Source organism: Oncorhynchus clarkii, chromosome 22, assembly GCF_045791955.1.
Source record: "Oncorhynchus clarkii lewisi isolate Uvic-CL-2024 chromosome 22, UVic_Ocla_1.0, whole genome shotgun sequence".
Classification (NCBI taxonomy): domain Eukaryota; kingdom Metazoa; phylum Chordata; class Actinopteri; order Salmoniformes; family Salmonidae; genus Oncorhynchus; species Oncorhynchus clarkii.
In genome coordinates, this window is record NC_092168.1 from 5,944,030 (window position 1) to 5,961,864 (window position 17,835).

The following is a 17,835-nucleotide window of genomic DNA, read 5'->3' on the forward strand; positions in this document are numbered from 1 at the left end:
CATTGGAAGATTGACCATAAGAGACTACATTTTCCAAGTGTCCGCCTGGTGTCCTGCGTGGAATTCGGTGCGCAATTGCCAGCTGCTTGTACTTTTCCATTTGATTGAGGGGAGAAACCATGCTTCCAAGAACGATATATCAATGAAGAGATATGTGAAAAACACCTTGAGGATTGATTCTAAACAACGTTTGCCATGTTTTCAGTCGATATTATGGAGTTAATTTGGAAAAAAGTTCGCGTTTTGAGGACTGAATTTTCTTTTTTTTTTGGTAGCCAAATGTGATGTATAAAACGGAGCTATTTCTAATACACAAAGAATCTTTTTGGAAAAACTGAGCATCTGCTATCTAACTGAGAGTATCCTCATTGAAAACATCAGAAGTTCTTCAAAGGTAAGTTATTTTATTTGAAGGCTTTACTTGTTTTTGTGATAGTTGCTTGCTAAATGCTAACGCTAATGCTAACGCTAAATGCTACGCTAGCTAGCTACTGTTACACAAATGATTGTTTTCCTATGGTTGAAAAGCATATTTTGAAAATCTGAGATGACAGTGTTGTTAACAAAAGGCTAAGCTTGAGAGATAGCATATTTATTTCATTTCATTTGCGATTTTCATGAATAGTTAACGTTGCGTTATGGTAATGAGCTTAGGTCTATAAATAGAATCCCGGATCCGGGTTTGGTCGTCGCAACAGGTTAACAACCCTCCAGGCAAGCTTCAATGCCATACAACTCTCCTTCCGTGGCCTCCAATTGCTCTTAAATACAAGTAAAACTAAATGCATGCTCTTCAACCGATCGCTACCTGTACCTACCCGCCTGTCCAACATTACTACTCTGGACGGCTCCGACTTAGAATACGTGGACAACTACAAATACTTAGGTGTCTGGTTAGACTGTAAACTCTCCTTCCAGACCCATATGAAACATCTCCAATCCAAAGTTAAATCTAGAATTGGCTTCCTATTTCGCAACAAAGCATCCTTCACTCATGCTGCCAAACATACCCTTGTAAAACTGACCATCCTACCAATCCTCGACTTTGGCGATGTCATTTACAAAATAGCCTCCAATACCCTACTCAACAAATTGGATGCAGTCTATCACAGTGCAATCCGTTTTGTCACCAAAGCCCCATATACTACCCACCATTGCGACCTGTACGCTCTCGTTGGCTGGCCCTCGCTTCATACTCGTCGCCAAACCCACTGGCTCCATGTCATCTACAAGACCCTGCTAGGTAAAGTCCCCCCTTATCTCAGCTCGCTGGTCACCATTGCATCTCCCACCTGTAGCACACGCTCCAGCAGGTATATCTCTCTAGTCACCCCCAAAACCAATTCTTTCTTTGGCCGCCTCTCCTTCCAGTTCTCTGCTGCCAATGACTGGAACGAACTACAAAAATCTCTGAAACTGGAAACACTTATCTCCCTCACTAGCTTTAAGCACCAACTGTCAGAGCAGCTCACAGATTACTGCACCTGTACATAGCCCACCTATAATTTAGCCCAAACAACTACCTCTTTCCCTACTGTATTTAATTTATTTATTTATTTTGCTCCTTTGCACCCCCATTATTTTTATTTCTACTTTGCACATTCTCCCATTGCAAATCTACCATTCCAGTGTTTTACTTGCTATATTGTATCTACTTTGCCACCATGGCCTTTTTGCCTTTACCTCCCTTATCTCACCTCATTTGCTCACATTGTATATAGACTTGTTTATACTGTATTATTGACTGTATGTTTGTTTTACTCCATGTGTAACTCTGTGTCGTTGTATGTGTCGAACTGCTTTGCTTTATCTTGGCCAGGTCGCAATTGTAAATGAGAACTTGTTCTCAACTTGCCTACCTGGTTAAATAAAGGTGAAATAAAATAAAATAAAATAAATAACTTACCATTGGCTGTAGTGACCATAACATTGTGGCAATAACACGGAAAGCCAAAGTACCAAAGGCAGGGCCTAAAGTTGTTCATAAGAGATCAAGTAAAATGTTTTCTCAGAACTCTGATCTGTATAGGGAGGAGAATCCAGATGCAGCAATTTGAGTATTTTTTAATTATTGTCACGACTTCTACTTGTTCGGGAGGTGCTCGGCGTTCGACGTCACCGGTCTTCTAGCCATCATTGATCCATTTTTCATTTTCCATTGGTTTCGTCTTGTCTTCCCACACACCTGTTTTCAATCCCATTCATTACCTGTTGTGTATTTAACCCTCTGTTTCCCCTCATGTCTTTGTCAGAGATTGTTTTATTGTCCGTGTTGTTTATTTGTTGTGTTGGTGCGCGATGGGTCCTCGTACCCATGTTTTTTTCATGTCTGTACTTTTTAGTGTTATGGAGCATGTTCTGTTGACATTTATTAAAAGACTCAATTTACACTCCATTTTGACTCTCCTGCACCTGACTTCCCTGCCACCTATACACACGACGCTGACATAATCTCTGACCAAAAAATATGAAGTCAGCAGGAGAGGACACTACGCCCATGGAGGTGGAGGAATGTGTCCGGGAACAAGCGGAGGCGATTGACTGTTTGAGCACTGTAATGGATCGCATTGTCCAGAATATGGATTGCTGGGAGAGACAGGGAGTTTCTCCAGCGCCACCACCACCACAACCGGAATCTCCCTTGAACGCTTTTTCCCCTCCTGAACCGAAGATCCATTTTACCCTACCCATGGGATACAACGGAGATACTGCCGGCTGCCAGGGTTTCCTCCTTAAGCTGAACTTGTATCTGGCCACGGTCTCCCCAGTACCATCTGACCGTGAGAAGAGTTACGCCCTCGTCTCATGCCTCACCGGGAAAGCCCTGGAATGGGCCAGCGCTGTGTGTAGAGAGGAGGATGTGGCGTTGGACCATTTTGAGGAGTTCACCCGCCAATTCCGGATAGTATTCGACCATCCACCCGAAGGCAAAGCAGCGGGTGAGCTCCTCTATCATCTGAGGCAGGAGACGAGGAGTGCACAGGAGTTTGCTTTGGAGTTTAGGACCTTGGCTGCCGGCGCTGGATGGAGCGACAGGGCCCTGATCGACCATTACCGTTGTAGTCTACGCGAGGACGTCCGTCGGGAGCTGGCCTGTAGAGACACCACCCTCACCTTCGACCAGCTGGTGGACATGTCCATCAGGCTGGACAACATGCTGGCTACTCGTGGACGTCTAGATCGGGGTCTGGTTGTTCCATCCTCCCGCACCCTCTCTCCCGAACCTATGGAATTGGGAGGGATGGTGCGCAGGGAGACCGGAGGGGGTTCCCGCTCGAGCACCATTCATGGTCGCAGAGGGCACACTGCTGGTCGGTGCCGGGTTGGTTCCTCTGGGAATAGAGAAGGCAGGCAGGGCATTCTGGTGCCTACCCCAGGGGAGTAGGCACCATTCTCATCCAGAGCCCTCTGTTGCACTAATGTTTGTCTCGGTCTCTTTTCTTGATTTTTCCCTGCATTCCCAGTATAAGGCACTAGTAGATTCAGGTGCGGCTGGGAATTTCATTAATAAAAGTTTAGCTCATAGTTTAGGGATCCCTATTGTTTCTGTGGATATGCCTTTCCCTATTCTTGCCTTAGATAGTCGACCATTAGGGTCAGGGTTTATCAGGGAGGTAACCGCACCTTTGTGTATGATAACGCAGGAGGGTCACAAGGAGAAGATTAGTCTTTTCCTTATTGACTCTCCTGCGTATTCTGTGGTGCTAGGCCTACCCTGGTTAGCTTGTCATAACCCCACTGTTTCTTGGCCACAGAGGGCTCTCACGGGGTGGTTGCGAGAGTGCTCAGGTAGGTGTTTAGGGGTTTCCGTACGTGCTACTAAGGTGGAAAGTCCAGACCAGGTCTCCACCGTGCGCATTCCCCCCGAATATGCCGATTTGGCTCTCGCCTTCTGTAATAGAAGGCGACTCAATTGCCACCCCATCGACGGGGGGATTGTGCGATAGATCTCCTGGTAGACACTGCATATCCCAGGAGACGGAGGCTATGGAGACATATGTCTCTGAATCCCTGCATCAGCCATCCATTTCACCCGTCTCTTCGAGTTTCTTTTTTGTGAAAAAAAAGGATGGCGGTTTACGCCCGTGCATTGATTATCGAGGTCTAAATAAAATCACAGTGAAATATAGTTACCCTGATCAATACGGTTATTGAGTTAATGCACGGGGCACGCTTTTTCACAAAATTGGATCTCAGGAGTGCGTACAATCTGGTGCGTATTCGGAAGAGTGATGAGTGGAAGACGGCATTTAGCACCACCTCAGGTCATTATGAGTACCTTGTCATGCCATATGGGTTGATGAATGCTCCATCAGTTTTCCAATCATTTGTAGATGAGATCTTCAGGGACCTGCACGGGCAGGGTGTAGTGGTGTATATCGATGATATTCTGATATACTCCGCTACACGCGCCGAGCATGTGTCCCTGGTGCGCAGGGTGCTTGGTCGCCTGTTGGAGCATGATCTATATGTCAAGGCTGAGAAATGCTTGTTCTTCCAACAATCCATCTCCTTTCTAGGGCATCGGATTTCCACTTCAGGAGTGGAGATGGAGAGCGACCGCATTACAGCCGTGCGTAATTGGCCGACTCCAACCACGGTAAAGGAGGTGCAGCGTTTTTTAGGGTTTGCCAATTACTACTGGAGGTTTATCCGGGGTTTTGGTCAGGTGGCTGCTCCCATTACCTCACTGCTAAAGGGGGTCCTGGTGCGCTTGCAGTGGTCGGCTTAGGCGAACAGGGCTTTTGGGCACCTGAAGACTCTGTTTACCTCGGTGCCTGTGTTGGCTCATCCGGATCCCTCTTTGCCATTCATAGTGGAGGTGGACGCATCCGAAGCTGGGATAGGAGCAGTGCTCTCTCAGCGTTCGGGTACGCCACTGAAGCTTCGCCCCTGTGCTTTCTTTTCGAAGAAGCTCAGCCCTGTTAGCTATCGTAGAAGCCTTGAAGGTGTGGAGGCATTGGCTTGAGGGGGCTAAACATCCCTTTCTCATCTGGACTGACCACCGCAAACTGGAGTACATCCGGCAGGCGAAGAGACTGAATCCTCACCAGGCAAGGTGGGCCATGTTTTTCACTCGTTTTGTGTTTCCTCTTTCTTACAGACTAGGCTCCCAGAACGTTAAGGCAGACGCATTGTCTCGGCTGTATGACACAGAAGAGCGATCCATGGATCCCACTCCCATACTCCCAGCTTCGTGTTTGGTGGCGCCTGTAGTGTGGGAGCTGGACGCGGACATTGAGCGGGCGTCATGTGCAGAGCCCTCTACCCCTGAGTGTCCAGCTGGTCGTATGTACGTTCCATCTGCTGTCCGCGACCGATTTATCTATTGGGCTCACACGACACCCTCCTCTGGTCATCCTGGGATAGGTCGGACGATGCGCTGTCTTGATGAGAGGTACTGGTGGCCCACTTTAGCTAAAGAAGTGAGGATTTATGTTTCCTCCTGCTCGGTGTGCGCCCAGTGCAAGGCTCCTAGACACCTGCCCAGAGGTAAGCTACAACCTCTACCCGTTCCTCAACGGCCGTGGTCGCACCTGTTGGTGGATTTTTTGACTGATCTTCCACCTTCACAGGGTTACACCACGATCCTGGTCGTTGTGGATCGGTTTTCTAAGTCCTGTCGTCTCCTCCCTTTGCCCGGTCTCCCTACAGCCTTACAAACTGCAGAGGCCCTGTTTACACACGTTTTCCGGCACTATGGGGTGCCTGAGGATATAGTGTCTGATCGGGGTCCCCAGTTCACATCAAGGGTCTGGAAGGCGTCCATGGAGCGCCTGGGGATCTCGGTTAGTCTTACCTCAGGTTTTCACCCCGAGAGTAATGGGCAGGTGGAGAGAGTTAACCAGAATGTGGGTAGGTTTCTGCAGTCTTATTGCCAGGATCGGCCGGGGGAGTGGGCGAAGTTCGTGCCCTGGGCGGAGATGGCTCAGAACTCGCTACTTCACTCCTCCACTAACCTTACCTCTTTTCAATGTGTATTAAGGTATCAGCCGGTTCTGGCTCCTTGGCATCAGAACCAGACCGAGGCTCCTGCGGTGGACAATTGGTTTCGGCACGCTGAGGAAACCTGGGAGGCAGCCCACGTCCACCTACATCTACAATGTAGAAAATTGTAAAAATAAAGGAAAACCATTGAACGAGTAGGTGTTCTAAAACGTAGTGTATAGGGGCAAGAGTCTAGCTACAGATTCAGATAATATACGTTCCTGATTTTGTCAAACTTGTTTTCATTGCAAGTTAAAGCTTACTGTTAGCTATCTAGCTGATGTTAGATGGCTGGCTCGCTAGCTAACAATACATTTATGATCTATGTGTAGTAATGTATGGATTGCGATTATGGTTCATTGTTTGTTTAGCTAGCTAGCAACCTAGCTACATGTCTAAACAAAATATCAAGTTAAAGCTTACTGTTAGCTAGCTAGCTAACGTTAGATGGCTGGTTCGCTAGCTAACATTACATTTATGATCTGTGTGTAGTAATGTTCTCAGAATGTCATTCCGCATTGCTAGTTATAGCCTAATGTTAACTAGCTAACGTGGAACCTATTTGGTTAACTTTAGCTAGCTATGAAAATTGGTTTGTATTGGTAGTACTCTATGGATTAGGATTATGGTTCATTGTTTAGCTAGCATGTCTAAACAAAAGACTCCAGATGATTACATGACCCATCAAGTTAGCCAGGTGTGTCTGATGGTGATTACGGCTGTCTATTGTATAATAATGCCAAAATATTTGTATCTGGAATTTGTCTTTCAACATCAGTGGAACACGCCTGATTCTCCTCCACCAGTCATACAAGGAGAATGGTCTAATGCCTCCCATCAAAAAGAGAGCTGGCCCAAGCAAGCACAGGTTACACCTGAAGTATGAGGACTTGCAGCGAGTTGTGAACTTCATCAACAACTACACAACTAAGATCCTCATTTAGCCAGCCAGCCATCAAAGTCCCTGGGCCTATAGGCTGATAGTGAATAAGTACTGTACTGAGTGGGCATTTTCACCATCGAGCATAAATAGGTCCTTGAAGTTGGTTAGAGTTGCTTTGAGAGGATGTGTGGGTTTGAAATCAAATTTGGCTCATTCCCTGGCCATTAAGATTTGGGTACTGATAAGAGACCCCTGAAAACCTATTGCAGGGGGGTGGGGCTAGCTGTGATGTCTTCCTGTGTAATTGAAGAGGCTGTGGCCTATTAACATCATAAAATCTAATGCCTGGCACATTCCATGGGTATAAATAACATTCAGTGTCGATGAGGGTGAAAGGGGATAGAGAGAGAACCAATGACCGATAGGACAGCTGTAGAGTAGGCACAGTCAGGGCCGAGGATTGAGACGGTTTCAAGTGAGGACAGAGCAGCAAGATTCAAAGAGCAAGAAATAATTAGTCAACACCCATTTAATCGAAAAGCACTTTGTTGCAGTAGGGACAGAGGCAGTTGAAGCTGAGGGTGTCCTAAAATCTATGCCATACAGGTGTGGACCCAATGACTCTAAACAAGACAGAGCCTTGCTACAATAATTTATATTACATATTTCTATTCGAGATTATGGAAAGTTCTAGGCATTATTATTATTAACCTGATGCATCTTACAAAAACAGCCCCAAAGAAACGTAGCAGTCTCTATCTGCTGCCATTGTTGTATGTAGCAATTTAGATGACCTATCACTCCTGTGCCAATGAAACATGCCTCAAGGTTCAGTCATCTGGCCTAACAAGGTAACCTAGGAGGATAAATAACTCCTGTTGGTAACACTTGAGGCATGCGGGTATAATGCTTTATAAGTTGTTATAAGCATGTATGAACCTTAATGGTGTCTTACACTAAAGTTAATAAAAAGTTATATCTCTATGTATCAACATTTCAACTGAACCAAAATGGCTAGGTTGGTCAGGATCATCATGAAATGATAATACGACATTTAAAGGGGGTCACATATTCTACAAGGAATTATAACAGCATTATACCGCAATATACCTACAGACTGTAAGTAAAGCATTACCCAGTTCTTCCCTATTACCCACCATTATGAGTTGGCCAGAGAAGAAAGTATCACATTATCACTCTTCAGTATTACTCCCTCTTTAGCTCTGCACAAACATCATACAAATCAGATTACATATTCTGACTGGTTCAAAAATGATTAATCATGCCATTTATGTGAACCCTTCAATTTTTCACAAGCTCTGAGCATTGAGGGACTCAATAGGTAAACTGTGATGTCATGAGATGATGGTATAGAAAGAGCAATGTCGAGAAAAAAAAAACAGCTGAAGTATTTCTAAATAATATCAAACCATATTTGCCCACAAATTCCAAGTGTGAATGGGAGTATTACACATGGGAGTATTAGTTAGTGTCTATGTTCGTGCCTCCATAGTGGTGTGTAGGTCGTGAGGCTGAGGGTGGGGTGGGGTTTTGTGGGCAGATTTAAGTGTACTCAGAATCTGCCAGGGATGAATGGGCAGCATGAGATAAGAGCAGCAGTAGTTCCGGTCTTTGGGTTTTCGTCACTGGTTATTTGGATTCATCAGGATTGGGCGAAGGCAGTGCTTTGAGTTCTTTGCGCGTGTGCCCATACTGCCTGAGTGTTTCCTTTTACAAGGGTGGAGACTTCGCAAATCTCCGGAACTCAATTTCGAACACGTATAAACCCAGAAGTTAATCATGTAGCTGACCAAATTACGCAAGATTTTACATATGGTTTAACCGAAATTAGAGGGGATGCCCAAAACATGGCCCCAAAACATCCGTAACATATAAAGTGTTGGTCCAATGTTTCATCAGTTGAAATAAAAGATACCAGAAATGTTCCATACGCACAAACATCTTATTTCTCACATATTTTGTGCACCAATTTGTTTACATCCCTGTTAATGAGCATTTCTCCTTTGACAAGATAATAATAAAACATTCATTTCACCTTTATTTAACCAGGTAGGCCAGTTGAGAACAAGTTCTCATTTACAACTGTGACATGGCCAAGATAAAGCAAAATAGTGTGACACAAACACAGAGTTACACATGGAATAAACAAATATACAGTCAATAATACAATAGAAAAAGTATATATACAGTGTGTGCAAATGAGGTAGGATAAGGGAGGTAAGGCAATAAATAGGCCATATAGTGGCATAATAATTACAATATAGCAATTAAACACGGGAGTGATAGATGTGCAGAAGATGAGTGGGCAAGTAAAGATACTGGGGTGCAAAAGAGCTAAATGAACAAAATAAATAACAGTATGGGGATGAGGTAGATGGATGGGCTATTTACAGATGGGCTATGTACAGATGCAGTGATCTGTGAGCTGCTCTGACGGTTGGTGCTTAAAATTAGTGAGGGAGTTATGAGTCTCCAGCTTCAGTGATTTTTGCAGTTCTTTTCAGTCATTGGCAGCAGAGAACTCGAGGGAAAGGCGGCCGAAAGAGGAATTGGCTTTGGGGGTGACCAGTGAAATATACCTGCTGGAGCGCATGCTACAGGTGGGTGCTGCTATGGTGACCAGTGAGCTAAAATAAGGTGAGGCTTTACCTAGCAAAGACTTATAGATGACCTGGAGCCAGTGGGTTTGGCAACAAATATGAAGCGAGGGTCAGCCAATGAGAGCATACAGGTCGCAGTGGTGGGTAGTACAGTATATGGAGCTTTGGTGACAAAACGAATGGCACTGTGATAGACTGCTATTTTGTAAATGACATCGCCGAAGTCAAGGATCGGTAGTATAGTCAGTTTCACGAGGGTATGTTTGGCAGCATGAGTGAAGGATGCTTTGTTGCAAAATAGGAAGCTGATTCTAGATTTAATTTTGGATTGGAGGTGCTTAATGCAAGTCTGGAAGGAGAGTTTTTAGTCTACCCAGACACCTAGATCTTTGTAGTTGTCCACATATTCTAAGTCAGAACCGTCCAGAGTAGTGATGCTGGACAGACGGGCAGGAGCGGGCAGCAATCGGTTGAAGAGCATGCATTTAGTTTTACTTGCATTTAAGAGCAGTTGGAGGCCACGGGAGGAGAGTTGTATGGCATTGAAGCTCGTCTGGAGGTTAGTTAACCTCTTCAGTGTAGGGGGCAGTATTTTGATGTTTGGATGAAAAACGTACCCAAATGAAACTGCCTATTTCTCAGGCCCAGAATCTAGAATATGCATATAATTGTCAGATTATGATAGAAAACACAAAAGTTTCCAAAACTCCAAATATTGTCTGTGAGTATAACAGAACTGATGTTGCAGGCAAAAACCTGGGGCAAATCCAACCAGGAAGCGCTGTTTGTCCTGAAAGCTCTCTGTTCCATTACATGCCTTCCCTCCATTTAAAGGGATATCGACCAGATTCCTTTCTCTATGGCTTCCAAATGGTGTGAACAGTCTTTAGACATAGTTTCAGGCTTTTATTCTGAAAAATGAGCGAGGACGATCACATCGCGTCAGAGGATAACTGGGTGCCAGCAGTGTTTTGCATGCGCAACAGCTTGGAGCAGACATTTTCTCTCTCTCTCCTATTGAAAAAGCTACGGTCCGGTCCGGTTGAAATATTATTGATTATATATTGTAAAAGCAACCTGAGGATTGATTATAAAAAACGTTTGACATGTTTCTACGAACTTTACGGATACTATTTGGAATTTGTCTGCCCCGTCGTGACCGCTTGAGCCTGTGGATTTCTGAACAAAACCAAATGGAAGTATTTTGGATATAAAAATAATCTTTATGGAACAAAAGGAACATTTATTGTGTAACTGGGAGTGTCGTGAGTGCAAACATCCGAAGAACATCAGGTAAGCGATTCATTTTATTGCTTTTCTGACTTTCGTGACCAATCTACTTTGCTGCTAGCTGTTTGTAATGTTTTGTCTGCTGAGAGAGATGTCCTAACATAAACGCTTGGATAGCTTTTGCTGTAAAGCTTTATTGAAATCTGACAGGTGGATTAACAACAAGCTAGGCTGTGTTTTGCTATATTGCACTTGTGATTTCATGAAAATTTTATATTTTTAGTAATTTAATTTGAATTTGGCACTCTGCAATTCAGTGGATGTTGACGAGGATGTGCCAATAAGTTAACACAGTGTCCAAAGAAGGGCCAGAAGTATACAGAATAGTGTTATCTGCGTAGAGGTGGATCAGAGAATCACCAGCAGCAAGAGCGACATCATTGATGTATACAGAGAAGAGTCTACCCGAGGATTGAACCCTGTGGCACCCCCATAGAGACTGACAGAGGTATGAACAATAGGCCCTCCGATTTGACACACTGAATATCTGAGAAATAGTTGGTGAACCAGGCGAGGCAGTCATTTGAGAAACCAAGGCTGTTGAGTCTGCCGATAAGAATGAGGTGATTGACAGTTGCTGTGGGGGGTGCAGGGCTGTTGCCCGGGGTAAGGGTAACCAGGGGTAGCCAAGGTTGGCCAGCCATAGAAAAATGCTTAATGAAATTCTCAATTATCGCAGATTTATCGGTGGTCAGTGTTTCCTAGCCTCAGTGCAGTGGGCAGCTGGGAGGAGGTGCTCTTATTCTCCATGGACTTTACAGTGTCCCAGAACGTTTTGGAGTTTGTGCTACAGGATGCAAACTTCTGTTTGAAAAAGCTAGCCTTTGCTTTCCTAACTGCCTGTGTATATAGGTTCTTAACCTGTTGGATCTCTAGGGGCGCTATTTCATTTTTGGATAAAAAACGTTCCCGTTTTAAGCGCGATATTTTGTCACGAAAAGATGCTCGACTATGCATATTCTTGACAGTTTTTGAAAGAAAACACTCTGAAGTTCCAGAATCTGCAAAGATATTGTCTGTAAGTGACCCAGAACTCATTCTACAGGCGAAACCAAGATGATGCGTCAAGCAGGAAATGAGCAGAATCTCTGAAGCTCTGTTTTCCATTGTCTCCTTATATGGCTGTGATTGCGCAAGGAATGAGCCTACACTTTCTGTCGTTTCCCCAAGGTGTTTTCAGCATTGTGACGTATTTGTAGGCATATCATTGGAAGATTGACCATAAGAGACTACATTTTCCAAGTGTCCGCCTGGTGTCCTGCGTGGAATTCGGTGCGCAAACGCCAGCTGCTTGTACTTTTCCATTTGATTGAGGGGAGAAACCATGCTTCCACGAACGATATATCATTGAAGAGATATGTGAAAAACACCTTGAGGATTGATTCTAAACAACGTTTGCCATGTTTTCAGTCGATATTATGGAGTTAATTTGGAAAAAAGTTCGCGTTTTGAGGACTGAATTTTCGTTTTTTTTTTGGTAGCCAAATGTGATGTACAAAACGGAGCTATTTCTAATACACAAAGAATCTTTTTGGGAAAAACTGAGCATCTGCTATCTAACTGAGAGTCTCCTCATTGAAAACATCCGAAGTTCTTCAAAGGTAAATTATTTTATTTGAAGGCTTTTATGTTTTTGTTGAAATCTTGCGTGCTGGATGCTAACGCTAATGCTAACGCTAAATGCTACGCTAGCTAGCCACTTTTACACAAATTATTGTTTTCCTATGGTTGAGAAGCATATTTTGAAAATCTGAGATGACAGTGTTGTTTACAAAAGGCTAAGCTTGAGAGATGGCATATTTATTTCATTTCATTTGCGATTTTCATGAATAGTTAACGTTGCGTTATGGTAATGAGCTTAGGTGTGTAAATAGAATCCCGGATCCGGGTTTGGTCGACGCAACAGGTTAACTTACCTTAAAAGTTTCATATCGCGGGGGCTATTCGATGCTAATGCAGTATGCCACAGGATGTTTTTGTGCTGGTCAATTGCAGTCAGGTCTGGAGTGAACCAAGGGCTATATCTGTTTCTGGTTCTAATTTTTTGGAATGGGGCATGCTTATTTAAGATGGTGAGGAAACCACTTTTAAAGAATAACCAGGCATCCTCTACTGACAGAATGAGGTCAATATCCTTCCAGAATACCCAGGCCAGGTCGATCAGAAAGATCTGCTTGCTGAAGGGTTTTAGGGAGCGTTTGATAGTGATGAGGGGTGGTCGTTTGACCGCAGACTCATTACGGACGCAGGCAATGAGGCAGTGATCTCTGAGATGCTGGTTGAAGATAGCAGCTTGGTTAGGATGATATCTATGAGGGAGACTGTGTTTTCGGATTTGTGGTTGTACTTGGTAGGTTCATTGATCATTTGTGTGAGATTGAGGTTATCAAGCTTAGATTGTAGGATGGCCGGGTGTTAAGCATGTCCCAGTTTAGGTCACCTAACAGCACGAGCTCTGAAGATAGATAGGGGGCAATCAAATCACATATGGTGTCCAGGGCACAGCTGGGGGCAGAAGGTGGTCTATAGCAAGCGGCAACAGTGAGAGACTTGTTTCTGGAAAGTTGGATTTTTAAAAGTAGAAGCTCAAATTGTTTGGGCACAGACCTGAATCTGCAGGCTATCTCTGCAGTAGATTGCAACTCCGCCCCCTTTGGCAGTCCTATCTTGTCTGAAAATTTTATAGTTAGGGATGGAAATTTCAGGGTTTTTGGTGGTCTTCCTAAGCCAGGATTTAGACCCGGCTAGGACATTCTGGTTTGCAGAGTATGCTAATGCAGTGAATAAAACAAACTTAGGGAGTAGGCTTCTAATGTTAACATGCATGAAACCAAGGATTTTACGGTTACAGAAGTCAACAAATGAGAGCACCTGGGGAATGGGAGTGGAGCTAGGCACTGCAGGGCTTGGATTAACCTCTATATCACCAGAGGAACAGAGGAGGAGTAGGATAAGTGTGCGGCTAAAGGCTATAAGAATTGGTTGTCTAGTACGTTTGGAACAGAGAGTAAAAGGAGCAGATTTCTGGGCACGGTAGAATAGATTCAAGGCATAATGTACACAAAGGTATAGTAGTATGTGAATACAGTGGAGGTAAACCTATGCATTGAGTGACGATGAGAGAGATATTGTCTCTAGAAACATAATTGAAACCAGGTGAGGTCACCACATGAATGGGAGGTGGGACTAAAGGGTTAACTAAGTCATATTGAGCAGGGCTAGTGGCTCTACAGTGAAATAAGGCAATAATTACTAACCAAAACAGCAATGGACAAGGCATATTGACATTAGGGAGAGGCATGCGTAGTCGAGTGATCATAGGGGTCCAGTGAGTAGCTTGGCGGGCCGGAGACACACCGATTCAGACAGCTAGCAGGCCAGGGCTAGCAAGCTAGCACAAGGGCCTTAGAGGTGCGTCGCAAAGAAAGAAGTCTGTTGTAGCCGCCTCGTGCTGTTCTGTCAGCAGATCAGTCATTATGGAGCAGCAGAGCTCCGTGTGGTAAAAGGGTCCAGGCCAATTGGCAAAATAGGTATAGTCGCCAAAGAATTTGTCCAATGGGCCTCTTCAGCTAACAGTTTGATATGCTCTAGACAGCTAGCGAGCCGCGGCTAGCAGGCTAGCAGATGGGCATTCAGGGGACGTCGCGACAGAGGAGCCAGTTGAAAAACCCCCTCGGGCGAATTACATCGGTAGTTGTCATGATGGGTCGGTGGGGCTTCGTGTTGGCAGTAAAAGGGGTCGAGGCCAATTGGCAAAATAAGTATTGTAGCGCAAGGAATGACTGATGGACCTCTTCAGCAAGCCGGGAGATGGGCCTAGCAAAGGCTAGCTCCAGGCTAATTGGTTCTTGCTTCGGGACAGAGACGTTAGCTGGGAGTGGCCACTCGGATAGTAGCTAGCTAGCTGCGGTGATACAGGTGAAAAGGTTCAGAGCTTGCGGTAGGAATCCGGAGATATGGAGAAAAAGAAGCCTGATTTGCTCTGGTTTGAGCCGCGCTGTGCAGACTGGCGAGAGTTGTCCGGGCTAAAGGTAGCTGATGACCGCTAACAGTGGCTAGCTGACTACTAGCTAGTAAACTGGCTAGCTTCTGTTGGGGATTCCGGTTCAAACGTAAAGAAAATAGCAGATTCATACCACATTGGGTGAGGCGGATTGCAGAAGAGTATGTTGAAGTTGAGGTTAAGAAAAATATCAAAAATATATGCGAAGGAAAAATATGTAAAAATATATATACGAGGACAAAAGACGTCTGATTGCTACGCCATCTTGGATTTTAATACATCCACCTGAAAGGTGTGGCATATCAAGAAGCTGATTCAATTGCATGATCATTACACAGGTGCTGGGGACAATAAAAGGCCCCTCTAAAATGTTTTTGTCACACAACACAATGCCACAGATATCTCAAGTTTTGAGGGAGCGTGCAATTGGCATGCTGACTGCAGGAATGTCCACCAAAGCTGTTGCCAGAGAAGTGAGGAGTATTTATGTCTGTAATAAAGCCCTGCCTCCCCAGTGTGGGCCTATGCCCTCCCATGGCTGCTCCCCTGCCCAATCATGTTAAATCCATAAATCCAAAAGTATTACCTTATTTGAACTGTAACACATTGATAAGAGGCCAGGGATGTTTAACGAAAATATAGGATAAGTAATCTGTCTACATTACCTTCCTCCAGGTCCAGGACGGCGTGCATGGCGCTACTCTGCACCTCCCCCAAGTGTTTGCTGGCGATGCAGGTGTAGAGGCCGGCATCGCTGGGCTTGCAGTCCCTGATCCAGAGGCCCCCATACTCCTGGTTAACCACATTCAGCATGTCGTCGTTGTGGTACCAGTAGAGTGAGGGCTATGGGTCTCCTACCACCACCACTTTCAGACGGATGTCGCAGATGGTTCCCACAGCGGCGTTCCTCATTTTGCGTACGAATGCTGGAGGGGTCTGGGTGGGGAACTAGGAAGCCCCAGAGTTCGGGACCGCCTGGTCTGGGTAAGGGTAGGCCTTGGCCCGCTTTGGAGGAATGATGGGGCTTGGGATGCCGTGCACCCCTCATCCGCTCCCTTCTTCAGGGTCATCTGCAGCTCTGCCCTGTTCATTGTCACAGTGCTACCTTCTTATAATAGTATCAGTTGTGTTTTCAAAATGTGTCCCAAATGGGCCCTTTTTCTTAATTTATTTTCTTTCTTTCCCAACTACACTTTAACATTTTGATTATTATAAGTATTGTTAACACTTTCAAACATAACACTAACTTCCAAAAAAAGCTGTGACAAAAAACCTGGCTCGGGCACTTTGAAGGTAATCAAATCCAATTTAATTAATTACGTTTATTTGCTTTAAAACTTTGATAGCAGAAGATACATGTATATTATTAGCAATACATGAGCCAATTAAAACAACTTTGAAAGTTCAATTGGAAAAAAAGGCTAAACAAATGGATCATTCTATAGCAATTAGGCATATACAGACTGTGCATGCTCCTGCCCGACGGTATTTTTATGGCAAGACCTACAGGATCATGTTGCATTAAAAGCTCCCAGTATTGCCTTTTGCAAGTTGCTGGCCTGTGCCTTTCACCTTCCTTTCCGCTGGCTGGTTTCTCTTGCTTTTCCCCCCTCTTGTGCCGGTTCTTGGCTTGAACACATTGAGCACGAGACAAAGAAAAAGTGCCTTGGACCCTGTCAAATTCTATTCCCTTAAGATCATCTCTTGGGATTGGCTCTGCCTGACAAACTCGCTTTGTTTCCAATTCCTTATGCACCAGGCTTAGTCACACCAAATGCACAGTCTGTCCCCCCTCCTATGCCAAAAGAGCTAAGCCTTCTCAATCATGATCTCCCCCCACCTCTGCCAGGCAAGTTCACAGTGGAAGAGCCAGCCATAGAACTAGAAAGCATCAGAAGGATGACAGTTGCATGCTGATATATCTACCTTGTCCCCCTTAGCTCCTGCCCTCTTGTCATTTTTAGACAACCATGTGGTCTCCAGAGCATGTTGGACAGTGCCACCGTGAGCAGGGAGGAAGGGGTTGAGAAAATATTTGATTTGTAGGTCAAATGCAAACTCACAAGCAACTTCACAAAAAATATTCAGGAGGGAAAGCAATATACTGTAGGCACTAGGCAGTCAAGATCTCAGTCCACACGGTTTCATTAAATCACAAGCAGCTAGGTATCTAATTTGTTTGAATACTTGTTCCTAAATTGATTCTCATCAGACAACTGTCAGGTACTCATTTACAAGTTTTAAGAGTTCATAACAGTGACTGAGTCTAATGTCAAGCCATTAACGCAACTCGGTAACACTAAAGTTGAAAAAAAATCTAGAAATTCTAATCAAGTGACAGCAAAACATTGGCAAAATCAGTAAGGGCCTTCTCCTTTTTCCAGATGAAATCTGTTTCGGGCTAAAATGTATTAATAATTACCAGGATAAGCTCTGCATGCAATGACACATTCTAATCTAATCCTATCTGTAATATCAAACCCCTGTTGTTCGTATTTTAAACCACAAGGTTTCAGTCTCAATCAGTTCAAATGAAGCCATGTTTTGTACTGTATGTACTAGTATGGTAAAAAGATAACATATTAAACTTGTTGTTCAAGCAATACACTGCAGTGTGGTATTTATACACTTCAACATTTAATAAACAACTTTTTTTAATAAGACTTTCCAGCATATAACTGCCCAACAACATGATTATATCCAGTGGTGGCTCCTCGGAGGAGGAAGGGGAGGACCATTCTCCTCAGGGTATTTCATAAAAATATATTTATTTTTACATTAAAAAGTTATCCTGTTCAGATAAAACTATACAGAATATATTCACGTCAACAAATAATTGATTAAAACACACTGTTTTGCAATGAAGGTCTTCAGTACTCTGTACAGTAGCACAATGCAGCATGAACTGACAGGTTGTCCACCCAATCAAAGGATCTGAGAATGGAACTAGTACTGAAAGCATAAGCTACAGCACTGCAGTGCATAAAATGTGGTGAATAGTTGACTATGAGAAAGAAAGACAATAGTTCAACAGTTTTGAACAAATACAT

At 44.2% G+C, this 17,835-nt stretch overlaps 1 protein-coding gene across 1 annotated transcript in view; it reads right to left on the reverse strand.

Moving 5' to 3' along the window:
- LOC139380049 (striated muscle preferentially expressed protein kinase-like) overlaps positions 1-15,876 on the reverse strand; it is a 215,872-nt gene extending 199,996 nt beyond the window's left edge. Inside the window, 2 exon segments of the mRNA XM_071122517.1 lie at positions 15,451-15,825; positions 15,828-15,876. Of these exon segments, the coding sequence (XP_070978618.1) occupies positions 15,451-15,825; positions 15,828-15,876 (424 nt within the window).
- Positions 15,877-17,835: the final 1,959 nt, after the last annotated feature.